This window comes from Bombina bombina, chromosome 1 (assembly GCF_027579735.1).
Source record: "Bombina bombina isolate aBomBom1 chromosome 1, aBomBom1.pri, whole genome shotgun sequence".
Taxonomy (NCBI): Eukaryota; Metazoa; Chordata; class Amphibia; order Anura; family Bombinatoridae; genus Bombina; species Bombina bombina.
The window spans coordinates 641,198,091-641,224,061 of record NC_069499.1 but is presented as its reverse complement, the minus strand read 5'-3'; the positions used below and the strand labels follow the sequence as shown (position 1 = coordinate 641,224,061).

Below are 25,971 nucleotides of genomic sequence, written 5' to 3'. Positions count from 1 at the left end.
TTATCACACATAACCTCTACTGACATTCACAGTATCACCTGGTCAGATCACTCCAAAATCAGTTGCCAACTCAAATGGCCTACCTCGATGCCCTGCAGCGCCAATTGGAGATTTGACGACTCTCTCCTTAGGGATCCCCTGATTTTTATCCAGATTCAAAAATAGTTAATTGACTACTTCCAACGAAATGATACCCCAGACATAGACATTCAACACATTTGGAATGCACACAAATGTGTACTTAGAGGTGAACTCATCGCTCTTAAAAGCCGCCAAACGCAAACAACAGAACAATTATCTTAACTCCCTCTTAGAAGACATAGTGAAATTACAAGATATTCATAAGCAATACCCAACCAATACCTCACTACTAGATAGTATTACACATAAAAGAAGTCAGCTTACGTTTTTTTTGGGCGAAGAGGCTAAAAAAAAAGGCCCTGTTTCTCAGAAAGGTGTACTATGAGGGGGCCAATAAACAGGGGAGATTGCTTGCGCGGCAGCTAAAACGTAAAACTAACAGACATTATATACTGAAAATTTGCAGGGATAACGGAGTCTTACACTCTACCACTGCAGACATAACACAAACATTCAAAGAATACTATAATAAATTATATAATATAAGAAGTAACACTACAGACCCTGACCCTGAAGAAATAGTGGACTATCTCTCCTCCTTAGATCTTCCCAAACTCACCAAAGATCAAAGTGATGAACTAGACGCACCATTTTCTGATGAAGAGCTCCTTGAAACTATCTCATCTCTCCCTACAGGGAAGACCCAAGGACCAGACGGCTTTGGTAACTCCTATTATACGCAATTCATAGAAATTCTTTCCCCCTTTTTAATGAGATATTATCAAAGCATAGACTAAAATGAAGGGTTCTCTTCGGCCTCACTCCAGGCACACATTTCAGTAATACTTAAACCCAACAAATCACCTGACCAAGTAACTAACTACCGCCCGATTTCACTCATCAACACTGACATTAAGATCTTCGCAAAACTAATAGCGAACCGGTTAAATAAATTCCTCCCCATTCTTATACATAACGACCAGGTGGGCTTCGTGCCTGGCCGAGAAGCAAAAGACAACACAGTCCGAAATATTCACCTAATTGTGCACATTACAACTTCTAATATCCCTTCAGTAATAATATCAACAGATGTTGAAAAGGCCTTCGACCGTGTCAATTGGTCATTCTTGAAGGCCTCCCTTGAGACATTCGGTCTTAGCCCCATTACAATAAAACGTAAGGCGCCTGCATCTTAGTTAACGGAACTTTATCAAACCCCATAGAGATAAAGAACGGAACACGTCAGGGCTGCCCACTTTCTCCCTTACTTTTTGCGCTCTTCATAGAAACATTGGCCACTAAAATTAGAAACAACCCCAAAATCACAGGAATCACAATAGGTCAGGAAATTTTTAAGTTATCTCTATATGCTGATGACATCCTTCTCACTCTCACTAACCCAGAAAAATCTATACCTCTGTTAATGACGGAATTCTCCACTTTCCAGAATACAACAAACTTCACAATAAACCAGAACAAATCCGAAATACTAAGTTTTAACTTACAAGAGAGTTCAATTAACTCAATTAAAAGTAACTGCCCCTATAAGTGGTGTAAAGGGTCGATGAAATACTTGGGTGTTTACCTACCCGATAACTTTGACAAGATATTCCAGGCAAATTACCTCCCAATTAAATCAATAATCATGAGAGACTTGTCTTCCTGGGGATCAAAAAAACTAACCTGGTGGGGACGAATTAACACTCTAAAGATGAATATCTTCCCAAGACTCCTTTATATAATGGAAGCGATTCCAATCCCGTTGCCCAATAGATACCTCTCCCAGATACACACCTTATTTAGCTCATACGTGTGGCAAAGGAAAACACCTAGAATTAATAAGAACACCATGCTCATGCCGTGATCTTGTGGGGGCCTGGGACTACCCAACCTAGAGGCATACATATTCTTACAGAGGATTCTAGACTGGAGAGTAGGCGAAACACAGAGGAGGTGGGTGAGACTCGAACAATATTTAGGTCCAGACATACCACTGACTAATCTATGCTGGAGACCCGATTTCAATGAAAAAAACAGACTGATAACAACCCAATTACAAAAGAAACTGTATCCCAATGGAATTTAGCCTCACTACACTACCCATATCTATATTTTCTAGCCCGGGGCCCTTGACTTCTCTATCTCATCACTATTTAACTCAGACGCCATGAACTTAACACCCCGAGACATTAATATCTACCATGTAACAATCAACGAAACAATATGCTCGCAAGATCAATTAATTGACAAAGGCTTTGAATGGGCGAAAAATTGGTACTCCTATAGAAGATTACATAATTACATATATACACAAACATAAAAACAACATGGTTCATCCACCTACTAACATGGAGAAATTATTCCTTATGAGCTCCCCAATTAAACACACCCTTTCCATCATATATAAACTCATCACTCAACCCCCCCCAGGCAATCTTCCACACTCAGTAGAGATGTGGGAACGAGAATTAGGTACAATTATCCTCCCGCAGACTGTATAGTCCAATATATTTATAAATACAAAAAAAACCTCCACTTCAGCTTCTATCCTAGAAACGAACTACAAAATTTAGCATTGCTGGTATTTGACCCCCAGACGACTCCACCGTTTGTACCCTAAAGTAAGCAATAAATGTTGGAGATGTGGACATGTGAGGAGTGGAATGGGACACATGTGGTGGTGGTGCTCGCGCTTAAATCATTACTGGTATGAAATCATACACGAGATAGAACAAATTTTAAAAATAACTATCCCACCAGATCCTTTGATTTGGCTCTTGAATAAGTCATTCCAACTACCCTCCAAACATCATCTTCCCCTATTCCAAATATTACCAATAGTGTTAAAATGCTAATAGCAAAAAACTGGAAGTCAAAAGAGGTACCTACAATAGCAATGTGGAGGGACAAGGTCACTGAGGGTAATACGGAAAGCTTTATAATGCTTCAAGCAATCTGGGATGAATACATTAGAAATTCCACATCCCCTATAGCTCAGTAGGGAAAATAATGCCGATTTAAAGGATGGAGTTTGTGTATTAACTCCTAGAAGACAACACCCACAACTAAAAATAATTCAAATCATCTTCTGAGACTGGACACATGCTATTGTAAATTATTGTTAACTGTTTTTTTTTTAGTCATACCCTGTTATTATTACACTTTTTTATTTTTCTTATGAGAAATTCCAGAGTCTGTATTTTTATACATTTCCTGCAAGATTTCTATGCGTTTCAAAGTTTTATATGACATGTTAATGATGTTTATTCACAGTCTCTATTCAATAAAAAGAATTCAAATAAAAAATTAATATGCACATATATATTTATATACTAGTGGGAGCTGCTGCTAATTGGTGCCTGCACACATTTGTCTCTTGTGATTGGCTATAGCTATTTTCAGCTTCCAGTCAGTAGTGCAATGCTGTCTCTTCAGCAATGAATAACAAGAGAATGAAGAAAATATGATAATAGAATTAAATGGGAAAATAGTTTAAAATTGTATGTTCTATCTGAATCATAAAAGAAAATTTTGCGGTTTACTATCCCTTTAATTTTGATAGAAAGAAACTTGATTTTGAAGAATTGGAAAGGACATAAAAGTCCTAAAATATCAGAGTTTCTTATTAAAGTTCAGTATCAGATGACCTTTGAACAATTCAAATAAAAAAATTCTAACAATAAGCAAATTGGTCGGTTCTTTAGTAAATGGAAATTGTTAATTGGTTCTCTACCATTAGGGCTAAGTCAGGTAGACAAGTTAGAATTAGGGAAATTACCTAGACTGTGGTTCCCAGAAGACCATGCGACTGAAGAGATTTTTCCCCCCCCCGCCCTTCCTTTGCTATAGATAATATAAGAGTGTTGTGTTTTTTTTTTGTGTTATTAACCCTTTCCTGACGGGGTTAAAGTGTCTACATCTGAACAACTGTTCTGATGTAGACAAATTGAAATCACACGATCGCAAGATTTCAATTATTGGAACGGGTCTGGGGGGCATCCCTATAACCCTAGGAACGCCCTCCAGACCGCGATCAAATCTAAGAAGCACAGTAGCTTTCAGGACAGCCGTTAGCTATGACGTTCTATTCCGTCATAACGGCTTTAAAGCCGAGTGTAATTATGACGGAATAGAACGGCATAACGGCGTTAAAAGGTTAAAGGAATCATTGTAGAATTTAAGAGGAATTATATCTCTTAGAAGGCATGCTCTTGCCTGTAATATATGTCAAGAATATGTTGTTGTTTTACACTGTTTATGTTGATAATTGACATCTGGGTAGGAATACAGCAGGAGAAAAGAGCTGTGTCTTCAAATATTGTTCGTTTTTCATATTTCTGTTATGGTCAGATGTTAAGTCATTATGACACACTGATGATATGTACTTTTGTTTGCTTGTACAAAGTTCCTATCTCCCCCCCAAAGAAAACAACAAAAACAAAGGTGTAGAGGTGCATGAGGTTTAGTAAAAAATAACTGTCTTAAGAAAGGGCGGGGTCGTGGACTCTCCGTATCCGGAAATAAATACATTTATCAGGTAAGCATACATGTTTTCTTTCCTAAGATATGGAGAGTCCACAACATCATTCAATTACTAGCTAGTGGGAACCAATAGCCAAGCTAGAGGACACAGAATAGAGAAGAGAACAAGACAGGCACCACAGCTTGAAGAACCTCTCTCGCCTGTAGGTAGAATTTTAGAGCATGCACAACATCCAAGTTGTGCAACAGATGTTCTTTATGAGGAGGATTGGGACAGAGAGAAGGAACAACAATTTCCTGATTACTATTCCTATCCGAAACCACTTTAGGAAGGAACCTCAATTTAGTACGAAGAACCGCCTTATCCACATAAAAGATAAGGTAAGGCGAAATCACACTGCAAAGCCGAGAGTTCCAAAACTCTAAGAGCAGAAGAAATAGCAATTAGAAACAAAACCTTCCAAGATAATAGCTTAATATCTATGGAATGCATGGTTTCAAATGGAACCTGCTGCAAAACTTTAAGAACAAGGTTAAGGCTCCAAGGAGGAGCAACAGGTTTAAACACAGGCTTGATTTTGACCAGGGCCTGATAAAAAGATTGAAGATCTGGCACCTCTGCCAGACACCAAGAGTTCAATTTCTAAGCAGTCTGCTTCAGAGAAACAAGATTTGGATGGAGGAATGGACCCTGAGTTAGAAGGTCCTTCCTTAAAGGCAACCTCCAAGGTGGCAGAGAAGACATCTTCACTAGGTCTGCATACCAGATCCTGCGAGGCCATGCAGGGGCTATGAGAATTACCAACGCTCTTTGATACGAGCAATGACTCATAGAAGGAGCGCAAACAGAGGAAACAGCTATCCTAGACTGAACACCCAAAGAACCGCCAGAGCATCTATCAGAGCTGCCTTGGAAGCTTGGCATTCTGCTGAGACCCCATCAGATCCAGGTGGAGAACACCTCCAGATGGAGAGCCCACTCCCCAGGATGAAATGTCTGTCTGCTCAGGAAATCCGCTTTCCAGTTGCTAACTCCTGGAATGTGGATGGATGATAGACAACAATTGTGAGCTTCCGAGCCACCTCCCTCATGGCTATGGAACTCAGAGTTCCTCCCTGATGTTTGATGTAAGCCAATGAGGTGACGTTGTCTGACTGGAACCTGATAAACCGGGCTAAGGACAATTGAGGCCAAGCCATCAAAGCATTGTAAATTGCTCTCAACTCAAAAATGTTTATGGGGAGAGCAGACTCCTTCCAAGTCCATAGTCTCTGCACCTTTAATGAGTATCAGACTGCTCTCCAGCCTAGCAGGCTGGCGTCCGTGGTCCCGATCAGCCAGGAAGGTCTCATGAAGCATGTGCCCTGAGACAGATGCTCTTGAGAAAGCCACCATGGGAAAGTCTCTTGTCGACTGGTCTAAACCTATCCTTTGAGATAGATCCGAATGGTTTCTGTTCCATTGTCTGAGCATGCGTAATTGCAGCCCTCTCAAATGGAATCGAGCAAAGGGAATGTCCATGAAAGCGACCATCAGGCCAATTACATCCATACATACATACATTGAGCCACTGATGGCCAAACAGACTGTAGAGAGAAGCAAGAGGAGAGAATTTTGGATTTTCTAACATCTGTCAGAAAATTTTTCATAGATAGGGAATCTATTATGGTCCCTAAAACCACCCTTGTAGCTGGAACAAGGGAACTCATTTCCAGATTTACTTTCCAACCGTGAACGGAGAAAAGACAAGATCTCTGTATGAGAGATTGCTTGTTGAAAAGATGGAGCCTGAACCAATATTGAGAAAATTCTGAGAGCTGTGGCAAGGCCAAATGGAAGAGCCATAAACTGAAAGTGCTTGTCTAGAAAAGCTGATCTCAGGAATTTGTGATGATCCCTGTGGATGGGAACATGAAGCTACACAACCTTCAGGTCTATGGTCATGAACTGACCCTCTTTGACCAAAGGAAGAATGGAACGAATGGTTTCCATTTTGAAGGATGGTACCCTGAGAAATTTGTTGAGGCACTTTAGGTCTAAAATGGGTTGAACAGATTTGAATAAAATCCTAGACACTGTTCCCGTACTGTAACAATCTGCCCCTTGAGGGAAAGTTTTAAATTCTATCTTGTAACCCTGAGATACTATGCCCACAGCCCAGGGATCTGGGACATCTCGTATCCATGCTTGACAAAACAGGGAAAGCCTGCCCCCCACTTGATCCGATACCCAGATCGCGGGCCAACCCTTCATGCCGCCATAGACTCAGCTGAGGGTTTCTTTGATTGCTTCCCCTTACTCCATTACCGTTTGGGCTTCCAAGAAGACTTGAACTGCTCCTGCTTGGAAGAGGGAGAGGAAGACTTTTGACCATTGAAGTTACGAAAGGAACGAAAATTACTTTGACATCCCTTAGGTCTATTCTTCTTGTCTTGTGGCAGAAAATACCCTTTTCCAACAGTAATATCAGAAATTATTTCTGCCAGACCAGGTCCAAACAAGGTCTTACCCTTGTAAGGAAGTGTCAGAAGCTTGGACTTAGAGGTGACATCAGCTGACCAAGATTTTAGCCACAAAGTCCTGCAAGCTAGGACAGTGAAGCCAGACATCTTGGCTCCCAGTCTAATAATTTGCAAGTTAGCATCAGAAATAAAGGAATTGGCTAGTTTGAGAGCCTTACTCCATCATGTACCTCCTCCAACGGAGTCTCTACTAAAATAGATTCAGACAAGGCGCTGCACCAATAAGATGCCGCAATTGCTACAGTGGCAATACAAACTGCAGGTTGCCATTGAAGACCTTGATGAACATATATCTCTTTTTCAAATAAGCCTCCAGCTTCTTGTCCATGGGATCCTTAAAAGAGCAGCTGTCCTCTATAGGAATCTTAGTTCTCTTAGCCAGAATAGAAATAGCCCCTTCTACTTTAGGCATCGTGCGCCATGAATCCTTAATGGAGTCAGCAACAGGAAACATCTTTTTAATGACGGGAGAGGGGGAGAAAGGTATCCCTGGCTTCTCCCATTCCTGTGAAATAATCTCCGTCACACGGTCTGGAACAGGAAAAACTTCCACAGAGGAAGGAACATCATATATTTATTAAATTTACTAGACTTCTTAGGGTTGACAACGACAGGCATCGGAGTCATCCAAAGTAGCCAATACCTCCTTTAACAATACATGAAGGTTTTAAAGCTTAAATCTGAAGTTTACTTCTTCAGTATCAGAAGGAGTTATACTGTCTGAATCTAAAATTTCACCCTCAGAGGCTACCGACGTATCCTCCTCATCAGACTTATGGAGGGCACCCTGCGTAGCAGAAGGTGGAACAGTAACCTTACTATGTGAGTGTCTAAATTTTCTTCTTGATTTTTCTCAGCATAGGAAAACCAGTTAATGCTGCAGACACCGCAGAAGATACCTGTGCAGCAAAATCTGCAGGCAAATAAACTCCTCCAGGGAGACAGAGGAACTGCAGGGCACTGTTTGTGACGCCATTGAGGCTTGGGATGTTTGAGGAGAAAGCTGTGGCATTGCCTGAACAGCATCATCCTGAGAGACATTGGGCTCAGGGGACAACAACTTATCTTTACATTGAAGAGTTCTATCTAAGCATGCAGCACAGAATTGCATAGGCAAAACAATTTGTGTCTTTAAACATAATAAGCATTTGCCACAAGAACCTTGTTCCATGTCCATTATAGCTTAAGGAATTTCCCCTCAAAAAATAAAGGAGTTAAAAAAAGTACATATAAATTAAGGCTACTGTCACTTTAAAGGGACACTGAACCCAATTTCTTTCTTTTGGGATTCAGATAGAGCATCATGACATTTTAAGCAACTTTCTAATTTACTCCTATTATCAAATTTTCTTCATTCTCTTGGTATATTTATTTGAAATGCAAGAATGTAAGTTTAGATGCCGGCCCATTTTTGGTGAACAACCTGGATTGTTCTTGCCGATTGGTGGATAAATTCATCCACCAATAAAAAAGTGCTGCCCAGAGTCCTGAACCAATAAAAAAAAGCTTAATTGCCTTTTTCAAATAAAGATAGCTAGAGAACAAACACAAATTGATAATAGGAGTAAATTAGAAAGTTGCTTAAAATTGCATGCTCTATCTGAATCATGAAAAAAAAAAATTTGGTTTCAGTGTCCCTTTAAGTAGATATCCCTCAGAGTAATACACACTATTTAGCAGAATTGCGTGATACCAAAAAAAACAAAGTACCTCTACACCTCAATTACATGCTGAGGTGCCTACCTGACCTCCGGAATAAATCCGACACCGACAAATGACAAGGGACTCTCCTGCTGATCGAGTGATCTACGGAGATGCCGGAACAGGAAGGCGCCACTACGCTCTGAGGCTGAAAGCGAAAGATGACGAAAATCACATGACCAGCCTAGAAGAAACTGTGCAGCAAAAATAAAAGCGTGCGTTTCTAAAGGCTGTAATAGTGCAAATCTGCTGATCGTAACAGAAACAGAAGCACCAAGATTGTAGCCCCACACACAGACCATACATTCTCCAAATTAAATCTGAATAAAGATTAAAGTATGTGAGCCACAAATAAGTCATAAGCATTAGCATTTATTCTTTCCACACCCAGAGAAAAGATTAACCCCATAATCTCCATGTCACATCAAAAAGTGCCTGCATCCTGCCTAATAAAATCCTATAAAAAGGATGTTTGTCCCATATAAAATCTGCAGCCCTTCTTTTGTTTAAAATCTTCTTAAGTGCAAGTCCCCAGTACCTAGAAGACAAAAGTACTTACCTGCAGTCTAGCTGTTCGGCAGGGAGACAGCTTACAAGGTGTGAAAGGACACATACTCCTTACAGAGACCTGTAGAAAAAAGAAAGAACAGAGTAACCAACTCTGGCTTTCTATAACTAGGGCAGCAATATGTTAGGAAACAAAGTAAGGACCACCTCACAACTTCCTAAATGCTTAAAAGCCACTACTACTCTACTGAAGAGATTGTGGACTCAGCTAAATCCAAATCCTTGCTTGCAGGGAAAAGTACCCAAAAAAGGAATTAAATTCTTCAGACACCAAACATCACCTACTCCATTGACAGAGGCAAAGAGAATGACTGGGGATAATGGGTAGGGGAGTGACACTTAGCAGCTTTGCTATGGTGCTCTTTGTCTCCTCATGCTGGCCAGCAGTGATATTCCCACTAGTAATTGAATGACATTCTGGACTCTCCATTTCTTAGGAAAGAAATAAGAACCTAAAAAATAATTTAGCTTCCAGCAAATTACTCCCTATAAATGGGGATATGGGGGGGGGGGGGGGGGATCCAGCCAACTGGTTAACTATAACTAATGGGACTTTTAAAAGTGGTAAGAATATATTTAGTATGTGCAACCATATACAAAAGGGGAATATAGTTTCCAGAATTTAAATAGTTCTGAACAGTTTCAAATTAAACAGAGATGCAACTGTGACTCTACCTTTGTGGTATAGCTTTTTGAAGTGTAGATGTGATTTAATTTATATAGGGTGTACGAAAATGAGGATAAAGATTTAATAAACATCTGTATAATATTAAAAGGGGGTTCGCTAATCATAGTGTATCAAATCACTTTAAAAACACACCCAAAGGATCAGACCGAGGTTTAACAATACAAGTCATTGACTGAATTCCTCCTAGTGTAGAGAATAGATTACTTAAACTTCCTCAAAGAGAGACCCTATGGATTCATAAATTGAAGAGTTTACATCCTAGGGGTCTCAATATAGATCTGGATATTCAGGCTTTTATTTAAATAATGGGACAAAACTGATACAAATAAATACTGATAATTACTATATTTCAGTTTTGACTACATATATATTTGGATAGTCTTTATTAGGACTTTTACCTAAAATGATTCTCGTTCAGTCCTTTAGTGAGACACACCAGTCTAAAGGGGAAAACAATCGATATAATTTCTTTTTAATTTCAATGTAAATAAATCTGAATAGGAAAAATTATATCTACTGAGTAACGGATATATGAATCTTGTTTAGATGGCCATATTTTCAGTTTTTTTCTCACACCGATTCTCGTTTTTATTCTCAGTTGTATTCTCATTTTTATTCTCAATATTATACTTAATTTTAAAATGAATTATTGTATATTTGATTTTAGGAATTAAAAATTGTATATAATTACCTGTATTCATTAAAATTGATTAACGTTTCTTTGGAGATATATTTATGTTTGATGTATAATATGGAACATACTTAGCAGTTTTAATTATGATCCTGTATGCAGAGTAGGGAGCTGGTTTCAAATTGACCAATGGGAATAAGACTGTCAGCTATAAGTATCACGAACCCTCCTGCAGGAAAACATAACACAGAGGAAACACGTTGTGTATTTGTGTCCTCTGGCAGGATCCGTAGCGAGTTTCCAGAAGCACCATAGGCATAGTGCTTGAACATGAACAAGCTGGTACACAAGTCTAGGAACTAAAAGAGACGGAACGCTATCACAGATTGTGAACTGCACATGAGGATACCTTTGTTTATATGTAATCATTTTACATACATCTTGTAAGTGTGTTTTTATTCTTTGCACACATATTGTCTGATTAAACACATTTGAGTCCTGAGATGTGCTGTTTGTTTATATATTCTACTGTTCTCTCTCTGGTTTAATGTCCATATTATTTATCATGCTGAAGCAAGACATGATAAAGTAGACAAACTATATAGAATCCATATTCCAGATAATGCACTTTTTATTTTTACACACACACTTTTGGAGCTATTCTTCATAATTTTGAAGGACATACATTAAAGGTGCTGCAGCTTACCTAGACTTTCATGATTATCATAATCTAGCCTAGTGGTATGGTTTATATTATTGGATGGTCAAATATGTGTCCCCCTTGTTATTTGTATACTTAAAGGGACAGTCAAGTCCAAAAAAACCCTAATTATTTAAATAGGGAATGTAATTTTAAACAACTTTCCAATTTACTCTCATCCCCAATTTTACGTTCTTCTCTTGGTATTCTTAGTTGAAAGCTCATTCTAGGAGGTTCATATGCTAATGTCTTAGACCTTGAAGACGGCCTTTAATCAGAATGCATTTTGACCACTAGAGGGCATTAGCTCATGTTTTTCATATAGATAACATTGAGCTCATTAACATGAAGTTACCCTGGAGTGAGCACTGATTGGCTAAAATGCAAGTCTGTCAAAAGAACTGAAATAAGGGGCAGTTTGCAGAGGCTTAGATACAAAGTAATCACAGAGGTAAAAAGTGTATTTATATAACTGTTCGTTATGCAAAACTGGGGAATTGGTAATAAAGGGATTATCTTTCTTTTTAAATAACAAAAATTCTGGTGTTGACTGTCCCTTTAAAGTGAAAGTCAACCCTAGCGTTTCAACTATTGAAACAAATAAAGGGGACTTTCATTCATGAAGTATAAGATACTTCATACAGAAAGCTCCTTTATTTGTTTTAAGTGATGGTCGTTCTGAGCTGTTCAGGCACCCCACGGTAGAAATTTATTTTGTTAAGAGGTGACGCTTTCACCTCTTAGCAAATAGCGTGCAGGAAATCTGGCTCTCAAGGGCGCAAAGCCGGATATAAAGCACAGCTATTGGCCACGAGGTGAAAACTTCACCTCTAAAGCAACACAGCGATCTGCCGTGAGCTTGCTTAGCAGCTCAGAACGGCGATCGGTTGAAACAAATAAAGGAGATTTCTGCATGAAGTATCTTATACTTCATGAATGAAAGTCCCCTTTGTTTCAATAGTCAATCCTAGCGTTTTAAAAACGCTAGGATTGACTCACTTTAAAAAAAAAAACATGATAAATCTGTGGCAGGAAAGGGCAAGATCATCTAAAGCTTTCTGCTCTGGTGATATTATCTGACAAATTTCCTCAGCACTACAGATCACTCGAAGAATTTTAAAAAGGCAAAAACTATGCAATGTCTTAGATGTGAAGGAGAGACACATACTGTAAATTGAAATAACAGCAGCAGCCCCAAAGATTTTTTTGCGTGATTTCTCGCCATGCTGGCGCGTTTTTGATCATCAGGCCCTAAGACTATAAACCAAATTCAACATTTTTTGGTAACTTCTTAAAAATGTGAAGCAGCATATGGATCTTGGTGGCTTGGAATAAACATAAGCTTCACAAGTGACCATGCAAGAAGACTTCGAAAACACTGACAGTGGGATACCAATGTGCATGGATTTCATTAAAGACTATAGACTACTGTCTTAATAGTGCAATAATTTATTTGTGATGACCGACTAATTTATTATGGCTAACGAGACAATAAAAAAGAGCCATTTAGCTTCAGATTAATCTTGAATATACTCTCTGATAAAGAACACAGTTTACCTCTAAACTTTAGGAATAATTTTGCCATTTCATAAAAATGTATCTCAGTCTGACTTTTGCCTATCACCCAAGGCCAATCTGAAGAAACAAATAAGACTTTGGACCAAAATATTTTAAAGTTACTCTAAATTACCCGCCTTAGGTTAACTGTTACCAGCTATCAATATTAGTAGAATTTAGCTATAATAACTACTGTACTTTCAGAATTTCTGACAGACTTGCTAAAAAAAAAAAAAAAAAAAAACACACATAGAGAAGGCTCTTCATTTAGTTCAGCCTCTCAAGAATTTTAGTGATCTATCCAGCAGCCTTCTGCCTGATAACAAAATTGAACAGATCTTTGATGTCTATACAGTATCTGCAACTTGACTTGCCCTCCAAGAAACTAGTAGATATGCTCTTCATTCCTTTTCCCACAATGTCTTACTTTAATTATGATACCTTTGTGTTCAATTTTTTTTTTCTTCACTCTCCAACTCAAACTATTAAATGTTTTGGTTCTACCCTTGCATGTCTAACACTTAGCCAATTATTTTTTCTCATTCTGTTTGAGAGGAATTTGAGCTTATGTTCATCCTTGATGTCAGTATCCCTATTGGAATTCTTGGTTATTTTATGCAGTGTTTGAGGTAATTTGAAAATGCTGCAAAATGTGTAAGTCCATTAAGGTTTTCATTTGGTTAATCCTCAAAAGCTTTTGTGCACCGAGGTCACACTTGAAAGAGGATTTTGCCACAGTGCCCCATGTTGCAGCTTCCCTTAGTATACTGCTAATGCCATGTAAGAACAAAAGGGCTTGATACATGCTTAGTTATATCTACTGCATGTGGCGGGCAGAGTTTGACCATTGAAAAACAATTGCAGTTAGCTAGGTGATAATCTGCTCTAAGTCAGGCTCTGTTATGTTAAACTATTGGAAGACTGCAGAAATGTTTTTCTAATTAGAAGGTTTCGACAGCACCTTTAAAATCACCAGTAAGCTTAGAAAGCCAAAACTGAAATGTTCAAGTCATTAGAGGCAGAGCCTATGTTGCAGAGCCAAGAAGGCATTGCTCATAGAAGTGCACTTCATTGTCATAACATTCTGAATTATATATATATATATATATATATATACACACATACATATACATACACACACACACTCTCTACACACCCTGTTAAATTGTCACATTTTTTTACATCACAGAAACCTGACAAAGATAAATAATTTTTCCACTTTTAATATGACCTATAAACTGTACAACTCAATGGAAAAACAAACTGAAATCTTTTAGGTGGAGGGAAGAAAACAAAAAAAAAACTAAAATAATGTGGTTGCATAAGTGTGCACACCCTCTTATAACTGGGGATGTAGCCGTGTTCAGAATTAAGCAATCACATTCAAAATCATGTTAAATAGGAGTCAGTACACGCCTGCCATCATTTAAAGTGCCTCTGATTAACCCCAAATAAAGTTCAGCTGCTCTAGTAGGTCTTTCCTGACATTTTCTTAGTCGCATCCAACAGCAAAAGTCATGGTCAGCTGAGAGCTTCTAAATCAAAGGGATCTCATTGTTAAAAGGTATCAGTCAGGAGAAGGGTACAAAAGAATTTCCAAGGCATTAGATATACCATGGAACACAGTTTAGACAGTCATCAAGTGGAGAAAATATGGCACAACAGTGACATTAACAAGAACTGGATGTCTCTCCAAAATTGATGAAAAGACAAGAAGAAAACTGGTCTGGGAGACAGCCTAGAGGCCTACAGCAACATTGAAAGAGCTACAGGAATATCTGGCAAGTACTGGCTGTGTGGTACATGTGACAATCTCCTGTATTCTTCTTATGTCTGGGCTGTGGGGTAGAGTGGCAAGACGGAAGCCTTTACTTACGAAGAAAAACATCCAAGCTTGGCTAAAATTAGCAAAAACACATCTAAAGTCTCCCAAAAGCATGTAGGAAAAGGTGTTCTGGTCTGATGAAACTGAGGTTGAACTTTTTGGCCATAATTCCAAAAGATATGTTTGGCACAAAAACAGCACTGCACCAAAAAAACACCATACCCACAGTGAAGCATGGTGGTGGCAGCATCATGCTTTGGGGCTGTTTTTCTTCAGCTGGAACTGGGGCCTTAGTCAAGGTAGAGGGAATTATGAACAGTTCCAAATACCAGTCAACATTGGCATAAAACCCTCAGGCTTCTGCTAGAAAGCTGAACATGAAGAGGAACTTCATCTTTCAGCATGACAATAACCCAAAGCATACATTCAAATCAACAAAGGAATGGCTTTACCAGAAGAAGATTACATTTGTGGAATGGCCTAGCCAGAGCCCAGACCTGAATCCGATCGAAAATCTTTGGGGTGATCTAAAGAGGGCTGTGCACAGGAGATGCCCTCGCAATCTGACAGATTTGGAGTGTTATTGCAAAGAAGAGTGGGCAAATCTTGCCAAGTCAGGATGTACCATGCTGATAGACTCATACCCAAAAAGACTGAGTGCTGTAATCAAATGGTGCTTCAACAAAGTATTAGTTTAAGGGTGTGCACACTTATGCAACCAAATTGAAAATGAAAAATTAATTGCAAATGATTCTAAGTCTAACCCTATAAGGTTCTTTAAGTACATAAATAGAAAAAAAAAATCTAAGGAGGACAATATAGGTACATTAAAATGCATGGATGGTAGCATGATAAATAATGACAGGGAGAAGGCTGAGGTACCGAACCAGTTTTTTTTCTTCAGTATACACAAGAGAGGAACCATTGGATGATACTTTAGAACAAAATAGCACATGCCACTCCATACCATTAACTGGGTTATGTTTAGAAGATATCAGGAAAAAAACGGGATAATAAGGTAAATAAAACTCTAGGCCCAGATGGAATACACCAAGGGTGTTAAGGGAACTTAGCACTGTTATAGACAAACCTCTACTCTTAATTTTTTAAGACTCATTATCCTCAGGCATGGTACCCCAGGACTGGCGTAAAGCTGATGTGGTGCTACTCTTCAAAAAGGGAAGCAGGGATGATCCAGGAAGCTATAGAACCGTTAGTCTGACATCAATAGTGGGGAAGATATTTGAAGGGATTATATTGATGATCATATTCGTGTAAACAAGATTATGAGTTCTAATCAGCATGGTTTTAGGAGAAATAGATCATGTCAAACTAATCTAATTAGATTCTACGAGAAAGTTAAAAAATATAGATAAAGGGGAATCAGTTGATGTGATATACTTAGATTTTGCAAATGCATTTGATACAGTGCCACATGAGAGATTAATGCACAAAATTAAGGGACTGGGAATAGCTGAAAATGTTAACTCATGGATAAATAACTGGATAAAAGATAGGGAGCAACGAGCAGTAGTAAATGGATCATAGTCAGATTGGATAAAGGTAATCAGTGGAGTCACCCAGGGATCAGTACTGGGCTCTGTTCTTTTTAATATTTATATAAATGACTTGGAGCAAGGATTAAATAGCGACATCTCTATTTTTGCAGATGATACTAAGTTAAGTAAGGTCATTAGGTCAGAGCAGGATGAACTTTCATTACAAAGGAATCTGCAAAAATTAGAAGTATGGGCAATTAAATGGAAAATGAGATTTAATACGGAAAAATGCAAGGTTCTACATTTTGGAAATAAAAATAAGCAGGCAACGTATTTTTTTTAAATGGGACGAGACAGCCAAACAGAGGAGGAAAGGAATTTGGGAGTAGTAATAGATAACAAGCTAAAGATGGGTGCACAATGCAGGGCAGCAGCTTCAAAGACTAATAAGATACTAGCATATATTAAAAGAGGCATTGATTCAAGGGAGGAAAGTATAATTATGTCACTATATAAATCCCTGGTAAGACCTCTCCTTGAGTATGGAGTGCAGTTCTGTGGACCGATCACAAAAAAAAGATATTGCAGAACTAGAAAGTTTAGAGAAAGCCACAAAGCTAATAAGGGGATTGGAGAATTTAACCTATGGGGAAAGGCTAGCCAAACTGGGTCTGTTTTCTTTAGAAAAAAGGCGCTTGAGAGGTGACATGATTACTTTCTATAAATATATTCAAGGCCCATATACAGAGATGGCAGAAGCTCTGTTTATTCCAAGAAAATTGTTTCTGACAAGAGGTCACAATTTAAGGTTGGAGGAAAGGAAGTTTAATCTCCTGCAACGGAAACGTTTTTTTCACTGTAAGAGCAATAAAATTGTGGAACTCATTACCAAAGGAGGTAGTGCATGCCAATACCCTAGATACATTTAAAAATAGTCTGGATAGATTTCTGTAGATAAACAAAATTCATGGATATGATTGCTAGTATTAAATGGGTCACCTTTTAGTGGGGTTATTTAAGCTTAAAAGGGACATGAAACCCAACCTTTTTGCATAATGATTTAGAAAGAGCATGCAATTTTAAACAACTTTCCAATTTACTTCTATTATCTAATTTGCTTAATTCTCTTGATATAATTTGTTGGAAAGCATATCTAGATAGGCTCAGTAGCTTGCTGCACATACATGCCTCGTGTGATTGGCTCACCCATGTGCATTGCTATTTCTTCAATTAAGGATATCTAAATAATGAAGCAAATTAGATATATAAAAAAATAGATAGTAAATTGGAATGTTTAAAATCGTATTCTCTATCTGAATCATGAAAGAAAAATGTTGGGTTTAATGTCCCTTTAACTGGAGCTTTTTTTTTTTTTTTAGTTTTCAAAAGAGCTTTATTAAAGTCAAAAAAGATTACAAATCATATAGTTGTTGTACAGAAAATAGATCATTAAATGTTACAAATTGCCATGTCTCAAACATATATATATATATATATATATATATATATATATATATATATATATATAAAAACACACAAACATGTATCTTAAAATATAATGTACAGGCCCATCAAACATTTATAGCGAATTTGACTATGGTTAATCAACAATATTCACAGAGCTCTTTCATTAACCCCCTATAACTAAGATTGAGGCCGCTCTTGGGCCAGTTCTTACGCTTAAAACACATACAGGGAGATTATTAAATATAAAACATTTACATATAGCACCAAGCACCATATTTAAAGACATTGTGAGACAACACATTTCTGGTAAGTATTTATATAGGTGCTACGGTCAGGACTGTATGTAATATTTACACAAAACTCACAAAGAAAAAAAAGACTATTTTTGTAGTCTAAATATAGAACATCAGAACAATATAATAAGAGGCAAACCTTCACAAAACCCATTTCCTGACGTTGAATAATTTACCTCATGGAGCTTTGATATTTATATACATGTGCTTTCAGCAGGTTATTAAATGTCAAGCCTTAGACTAATATCAGTTATACAGGATATGGCCCATGTAGTTTTCCTCTAAGGCACAACTCATATTGATAATAATAGTTGATAATTAAGCGCCCCACAGCGGACCTGGCCGCAGCCCGCAAGAGGGACACTGATATTGCTGTCCCCTATTTTCTCTTGCTTTGAACTGAGGCAGCTCTTATATCATGAAACCCTTCTTTAGTTATATATTATGTCCCCCCAGGGGCGCCCCACCAAACCCCGCAGGGGACACACAAAGGTTATAAAGGGTGTACATGCATTCCTTATGCCTCCATCATAACTTAAAATCATAGGCAATTCTAAGGCTTACTTATATCATGCTCCAACAAAAATATACTTATGGTTATTTATAATAAAACTTAGAACGACAACAGCCATTACAAACACTGTAATCTAGACATAAACAGGGTTAAAACAGTTTTAAATGAACAAGATGCAACAGTAGTTGTAAATACCCATGCTTTTTCAGGCTGGTTTTAGTTTGTCCCAATACTGCAATATATACTGTCTATTAGGGGCTTCTCTATCGGTAAGAAAAGGTATGTCCGTCTGCCAAGGTAAAGTTAAAGTTATCTAACCCGGGTCCAACTCTACATCCCCAATCGAGAGGTGCTTCTGACTCCTGTCTAAATATGCACGGGGCAGTTTGGATTAAAGTGTTGGGCTTCTTGATCCAATCAGGGGACTGCATCGCTACTCACTCTGTCACCGCGGTTGTCTTTAAAAGGTGATTCATCCCTGAAAGGTGCTTTGCGGCCCAGGCTCTTCTTATGCTTATCAGACGCTTGCGGCTGATTGATTTGTCGGGTAAGTTTTTTCTGAGCTACTGCCCGCATGGGCAGCCCTGAGTCAGCTTTGGAAGCTCCTTTGCTTTGAGGAGGGAGAGCCGCGGGAGCGCTCTTAACCACAGCTCCGTCCTCCCCAACTGTCATCTCACTGCCTTTCATGCTGCTCCCTAAGCTGAAGTATGTCCTGTGTGATTGCATTAAAGAATCCCATGGAGACCTTTGCATAAGACCCAGTAAGCAATGTTCCATTTTCTCCAATAAGTCGTCAATAAGGGTCAGAGAGCTTACTTCCTTCACGGCGGCCATATTTGTTGCGCAGTGACAAAATTCTAGTTGCAGGTATATTTATATTAGGAAGGTCCTTACTGTTCTGATATGTGAACAAAATGTGAGATAGATCTCTTAATTATTGTGTCCAGTCCTGACAGTTACCCTCGGGAATCCAAGGGGGGTAGCGCTGCCTGTCCTGAGCCGCCGCTCCAGGCCTTTATTGTCCGCTCTTATGCCCCAGCGTCAAAAATACAGGGAATAATCCAGTTCTTTTTTACCAATCCACCAAGCCAGTAGTGCTGATCATTTGAGTTGCTTTATCACTGTAAAAAGTACCCTACACCGGCGGGTTGTTAGGTAGTCAGCAGGAGCTCTAAGAAGATGCGACCTTCCACAGTCGCTGCTTGGACACCTAACTGGAGCTTTTTGTAAGTATTTTAAGATTTGTATAGGTTGAACTTGATGGACATCAGTCTTTTTTTCAACCTTATCTACTATGTTACTTCCCTTCACCTAAAAGATTTCAGTTTGTTTTTTAACACCTTAATGACCAACGACGTGCAGAGTACGTCCTCCAAAAAAATGTCCTTAACGACCAAGGACGTACCCTGTACGTCGTCTGTCTTTGAAAGCAGTGGAAGCGATCCTGATCGCTTCCAGCTGCTTTCATGTTATTGCAGTGATGCCTCAATATAGTGGCATCCTGCAATAACTTTTTAAGAAGTCTGATGCAGAGAGAGCCACTCTGTGGCCCTCTCTGCATCGGCTATTGATGGCTATGATCGTTGGTGGTTGGGAGTGTGTCCAGGGAGGCGAGTGGGCGACCATCAGTAGAGGAGGGGGGGGGGGCGGGATCACGGGAGCGTGAACGCACGTGTACGTGTGAAACTGGCCAAAAGTTAACATTGAAGTGGAAGAGGCACAAGGTGGGTCTCAGTGGGAGAGAGGGTGGGAATAAAAAATATTAATGATTTGGGAGAGTGTGGGGGGGTTGGGTGTTAAGGGGGGTAAGCTACACTACAGAAAAACTTAAAATAAACATTTGATTTCAAACTGGGTACTGGCAGACAGCTGTCAGTACCCAATATGGTGCACAATAAGGCAGAGGAGGGGGGTAAAGAGCTGTTGGGGGGGGGGTCCTACACAGCAGAAATATTTTTTTTTTTTTAAAACAAAAAAAACTTATTTTAGTACTGGCAGACTTTCTGCCAGTACTTAAGATGGCGGGGACAATTGTGGGGTGGGGGAGGGAAGAGAGCTGTTTGGGAGGCTGATCTCTACACTAAAGCTAAAATTAACCCTGCAAGCTACCTAATTAACCCCTTTACTACTAGCCATAATACACGTGTGATGCGCAGCAGCATTTAGCGACCTTCTAATTACCAAAAAGCAACGCCAAAGTCATATATGTCTGCTATTTCTGAACAAAGGGGATCCTAGAGAAGCATTTACAACCATGTGTGCCATAATTGCACAAGCCGTTTGTAAATAATTTCAGTGAGAAACACAAAATTGTGAAAAATTTAGCGTTTTTTCCAATTTGATCGCATTTAGCGGTGAAATGGTGGCATGAAATATACCAAAATGTGCCTAGATCAATACTTGGGGTTGTCTACTGCACTAAAGCTAAAATTAACCCTACAAGCTCCCTAATTAACACCTTCACTGCTGGGCATAATACACGTGTGGTGCACAGTGGCATTTAGTGGCCTTCTAATTACCAAAAAGCAACGCCAAAGCCATATATGTCTGCTATTTCTGAACAAAGGGGATCCCAGAGAAGCATTTACAACCATTTATGCCATAATTGCACAAGCTGTTTGTAAATAATTTCAGTGAGAAACCTAAAGTTTGTGAAAAAATTTGTGAAAAAGTGAACGATTTTTTTTTATTTGATGGCATTTGGTGGTGAAATGGTGGCATGAAATATACCAAAATGGGCCTAGATCAATACTTTGGGATGCCTTAAAAAAAAAAAAAAATATACACATGTCAGGGGATATTCAGGGATTCCTGAAAGATATCAGTGTGCCAATGGAACTAGCGCTAATTTTGAAAAAAAAAGTGGTTTGAAAATAGCAAAGTGCTACTTGTATTTATGGCCCTATAACTTGCAAAAAAAGCAAAGAACATGTAAAAATGGGTTATTTCTAAACTCAGGACAAAATTTAGAAACTATTTAGCATGGGAGTTTTTTGGTGGTTGTAGATGTGTAACAGATTTTGGGGATCAATGTTAGAAAAAGTGTGTTTTTTCCATTTTTTAACTCATTTTATAATTTTTTTTAGAGTAAATTATAAGATATGATGAAAATAATGGTATCTTTAGAAATTCCGTTTAATGGTGAGAAAAACAGTATATAATATGTGCGGGTACAGTAAATAAGAGGAAAATTACAGCTAAACTCAAATACCGCAAAAATAGCCTTGGTCCCAAACGGACAGAAAATGGAAAAGTGCTGTGGTCATTAAGGGGTTAATTTAATTTTACAGTTTATAGGTCACACTAAAGGTGGAAAAAGTTCTGAAACGATTTATCTTTGTCACATTACAGAAACCTGACATTTTAACAGGGGTGTGTAGACTTTTTTATATCCACTGTATATATACACATACATATGCTAATTTTGTGTGTACTCATGAGGTTTATTGCAGGAGGGGATACCCTTCAACTTCACTAGGAAGAATAAAACGTGATTGAGTGTATGTGCACTTTTCTAGTTATCTGAAGTAATGAGAGGTACTTTTTTAATAAATTGTAACCCAGACTATAAGCAAATAAAATATTAAAAGGGATATGCAATAAAAAAATCCATGAAATTTTTTGTCCAACTATCCTCTAAAAATAGCAATTTACTTGAACGCCAAAGATGCTGCAGGTTCTGAATTTCTAAAAAAAAAAGAAAGGTAGGTAGTAGCACTTGGTTTCATACTAATCAATAACTTGTTCTATACACTTCCCGGGGCAGGTAAGTCACAAATATACCACTTTAAAAGCAGAGATCAATTTTATGGATTGACTAAATAAAAAAAAACACAGATTCTACTACATGTTCCAATATAAGTCTCACGTATGCCTTAGATTTATACACCCGTTATTATCGCGCACCTGTGGTTGCCAGAATTCCACAAACTCGTATCCTCCCGCCCATCCTCACTGCCCTGCTACTATACTCTCGGCTGTCACCGCAGATATACCAAATGCCACTAGCGAGTAACCCCAGCAGCGAGCCGCTTAGACAAAGCGCGTTGTATAACTCGGGCATAAACCCCTTGACAAGCTCTGTTCCGGCATCACTGTTAACGCAGCACATCCGTGACAAATGAATAGACGCCATTTCCAGTCAACAAAGAACCACCAATACTGACTAAACCGCAACACAGACTATAAAATCTGGCTACTCTGCGATATCACGAAGCTCTCCGCAAAGAGGTCGATATCACGTGATAACTCTCCAAAACAGATGCTAAGATTCCTCACATGACCAGAATCCACCAATTAGAGTCATAATGGCTAATTACGTGGTATGGCTTGTCAGCATTGACCAGGGCTGAACTTGGGGAATGAAGCTTCTTTGCCCTCACTCTTAGTGACGTAGGCGCATTTCTGTCTATTCTGCGTGGCTCCGCAGCGACCTCTTGTTTTTTTTTATCTTGTTTTATACGTCGCTCCGTGCGCGTCCCCGGCCACAGGCGGAAGATGGCGGCCTTTGGTATACTCAGTTATGAACACCGGCCGCTAAAAAGACCAAGATTAGGACCGCCTGATGTTTATCCACAAGATGCCAAGCAAAAGGAGGTAAAGGCCAGGGGAGCTGAGGTGTTAATTAAACAGGGACGAGTGGTGGTTAAATATGGGCTTAAACTGTTTGGGTGGATAGTTATTGTGGAAAGGGAGATCATCTGAGATGCTGTTGTAAGAAATCGATAGGGTCATATAGGAAATGAATTGGGGTAAGTTAGACTGGACCGATGAGAGATAATAGTACAGGCAGTTGTTTCATTTTCTAAGAATCTGGGAGACTTTTTCAATCATAACATTCTCCAGCACATTTCTTATCCCGTAAAGCAGATTCGCCAGTTCTTGGGGACCTGCCTTATGATTTAGTGAGTCCTGTTCATCTGATAATTATAGTAAATTGACATACAATTTTGGAGGAAATATTAGGATCATGTAAAGAGCAATAGAAATTAAGAAAGTAGAAATAGACACTGTGCACCACACACCAAATATAAACTATTAATAGTGTTATACTGTTTAGATGTGGACAGCAACCAAATCAAAGCAGTGTTTTTTTTAACACAATTTAGGGCTATACACCCCTTCCTAGTGATGTTATGGGATGTGCCGCTTTGTACTGAGATGCACATAAGATGTTGAACATTACAACATTTTAGTCTAGAGAAGTATGTCAAAAAAAGATTGGGTTTGGGAAGGAGTTGGTAGAATGGATGCTGCATGTGTGTTGATGACAAAGAAATGACTGGAGCCAAGAAAATGGTGGGCAGGTGAGGGGAATATATGGTTAGGGAGTGGGGGTCTGATGTAGATAGGCAGAGACTTGGATATGGGCTAAAGACAAGGAGGGGTATCTAAAAAGAAAAACCAGATAGGGAAATGTTAAGAGAACAAATGAAAGTAAGAGGCAAACATAAAGATTACTAGTGTAGGATGACAGATGACTAGGGATTGAAAACAGGAAATTGTGTTAAGAGACAAGGTATTGAATGGGGAGGATGTAGGAAGGACTTGCTGTAAGGTAAGAACAATAGGGGAGGGACATCAGGAGGAATGACAGGAGAGTGTCTTGGAGGTAGGATTAAAGTGAGTGTCTACTAGGGTATAATGATAGAGTATAGTATTGATTGGTTGGGTAATGACAAAGGGGAGTGAAAGTTAGATGACAAAGGGGAGTAGTGGATCGTTGCGAGCACAACGGCACTGGTGATTGTAGAAATAGTTGAGAGACTGGCAAATGTGCAAGGATAACAAGGGAAGAGGTGACTGGGCGTATGATTGGACTCATTGGAGAGTAGTGCCTGGGTCGTTGTGAAGACTGCATGAATGATGATTGGAGTGACAAGAGGATGTGAAGGATCATGGGGTGGTGGTGGCTTGGGAAGCATGTTGGAGAAGAGTGGCGGCGGGGTGGGTGGACTACAAAGGGAGCTCTGAACTGGAGAAAAGGGCATGGTACCTGGGTATAGGTTGACGTTGGGATCAAGAAGGGGAATTAATAGAATGAAGTTGTTTAACGGGAAGATAACATGAGTGGGCTGGAATAAAATGCAAGTGTTATTGAGATGACTTTCAAAATTTGATTTTAACCGTGGAAAGGAATTTCTGGGGTTCCATGAGTCTCCATCACACATACTGCATAGGTAGGTGATATCAGCATAGGGTGCTAACAAAATGTCTTTGAAGGTTCCTCTGTGGAATTATATTGATTTCTAACTTTTTTTTGTGTCCTTAGGATGAGCTTACAGCTCTTAATGTGAAGCAGGGATTTAACAATCAACCAGCTGTATCTGGGGATGAACATGGCAGCGCTAAGAATGTTAACTTTAACCCTGCCAAGGTGAGTTTTCTCTGCAGGGTGGTTGTTCTCCTTGTGATGTGTCTCTTTACTGCATTTTTATATTGCTTTTGTTTAAATATTTTTAATCATTTGCTTAGCTTTACCAAATGTTGTAACTCTGTAATTTAAATGCAACGTGCCTTTGGTTTTTATTCAGATTTTATTCTGTTTCTCAGATTAGCTCCAATTTCAGCAGTATTATGGCTGAGAAGCTGCGGTGTAATACTCTACCAGATACTGGCCGCAGAAAACCACAGGTTAATCAGAAGGACAACTTTTGGCTGGTTACTGCTCGCTCCCAGAGTTCCATCAACAACTGGTTCACTGACCTTGCTGGCACCAAACCACTTACACACCTTGCCAAGAAGGTTAGTCCTGGATTCATGGGGTAGTGTAGACTAGTAAATGTTTTAATAAGTCAGAAAACTTTACAAAACATTTTTATAATACAAATAAAAAGAGCATCATTTAAACATGCTAACATAGTTTTAGTATGACAAAGCTCTTCAGCTCTAACAGGAAGTGCAACTGGATGTTAAAGAGACATTAGACCCCAAATTTTTCTTTCATGATTCAGATAGAGAATACATTTTTAAAAATGTTTCCAATTTACTTCTAGTATCAAATTGCTTTGTTGTCATGTTATTCTTTGTTGAATAGATATCTAGATAGGTAGCATGCATGTCTTGAGCACTTTATGACAGGAAATAGTGCTGCCATATAGTGCTCAATGTATAATTATTATATTGCAGTTCTACATGGAAGCAGTTATGCAACAGACACGTGCACACTCCTGAGCTTACCTTCTTGCTTTCCAACAAAGGATAACAAGAAAATAATGGAAATTTGATAATATAAGTAAATTGGAAAGTTATTTAAAATTTGTATGTTCTATCTGAATCCTGAAAGAAAAAAGAGTTTTATGTCCCTTTAACCCCAGCATTTTTCAATTTTCTGACCGTTTGGAACCAGGGCTATTTTTACATTTTCCTCTTATTTACTCTAGCCACACATATTATTATATACTTTTTTTCTCGCCATTAAATGGACTTTCGAAAGCTATGATG

At 38.8% G+C, this 25,971-nt stretch overlaps 2 protein-coding genes across 2 annotated transcripts in view; one reads left to right on the top strand and one right to left on the bottom strand.

Annotated features, from left to right (window-relative positions):
* LOC128660235 (G-protein coupled receptor 143) overlaps positions 1-22,738 on the bottom strand; it is a 358,779-nt gene extending 336,041 nt beyond the window's left edge. The window contains exon 1 of the mRNA XM_053713983.1: positions 22,427-22,738. Coding sequence (XP_053569958.1) covers positions 22,427-22,663 — 237 coding nt within the window. The 5' untranslated portion in view covers positions 22,664-22,738. The remainder of the gene's footprint in view (positions 1-22,426) is intronic.
* Positions 22,739-22,971: 233 nt separating this feature from the next.
* The window catches only part of MED12 (mediator complex subunit 12), a 588,898-nt gene continuing 585,898 nt past the window's right edge, over positions 22,972-25,971 (top strand). Inside the window, exons 1-3 of the mRNA XM_053699086.1 lie at positions 22,972-23,124; positions 24,800-24,904; positions 25,081-25,272. Of these exons, the coding sequence (XP_053555061.1) occupies positions 23,026-23,124; positions 24,800-24,904; positions 25,081-25,272 (396 nt within the window). The 5' untranslated portion in view covers positions 22,972-23,025. The remainder of the gene's footprint in view (positions 23,125-24,799; positions 24,905-25,080; positions 25,273-25,971) is intronic.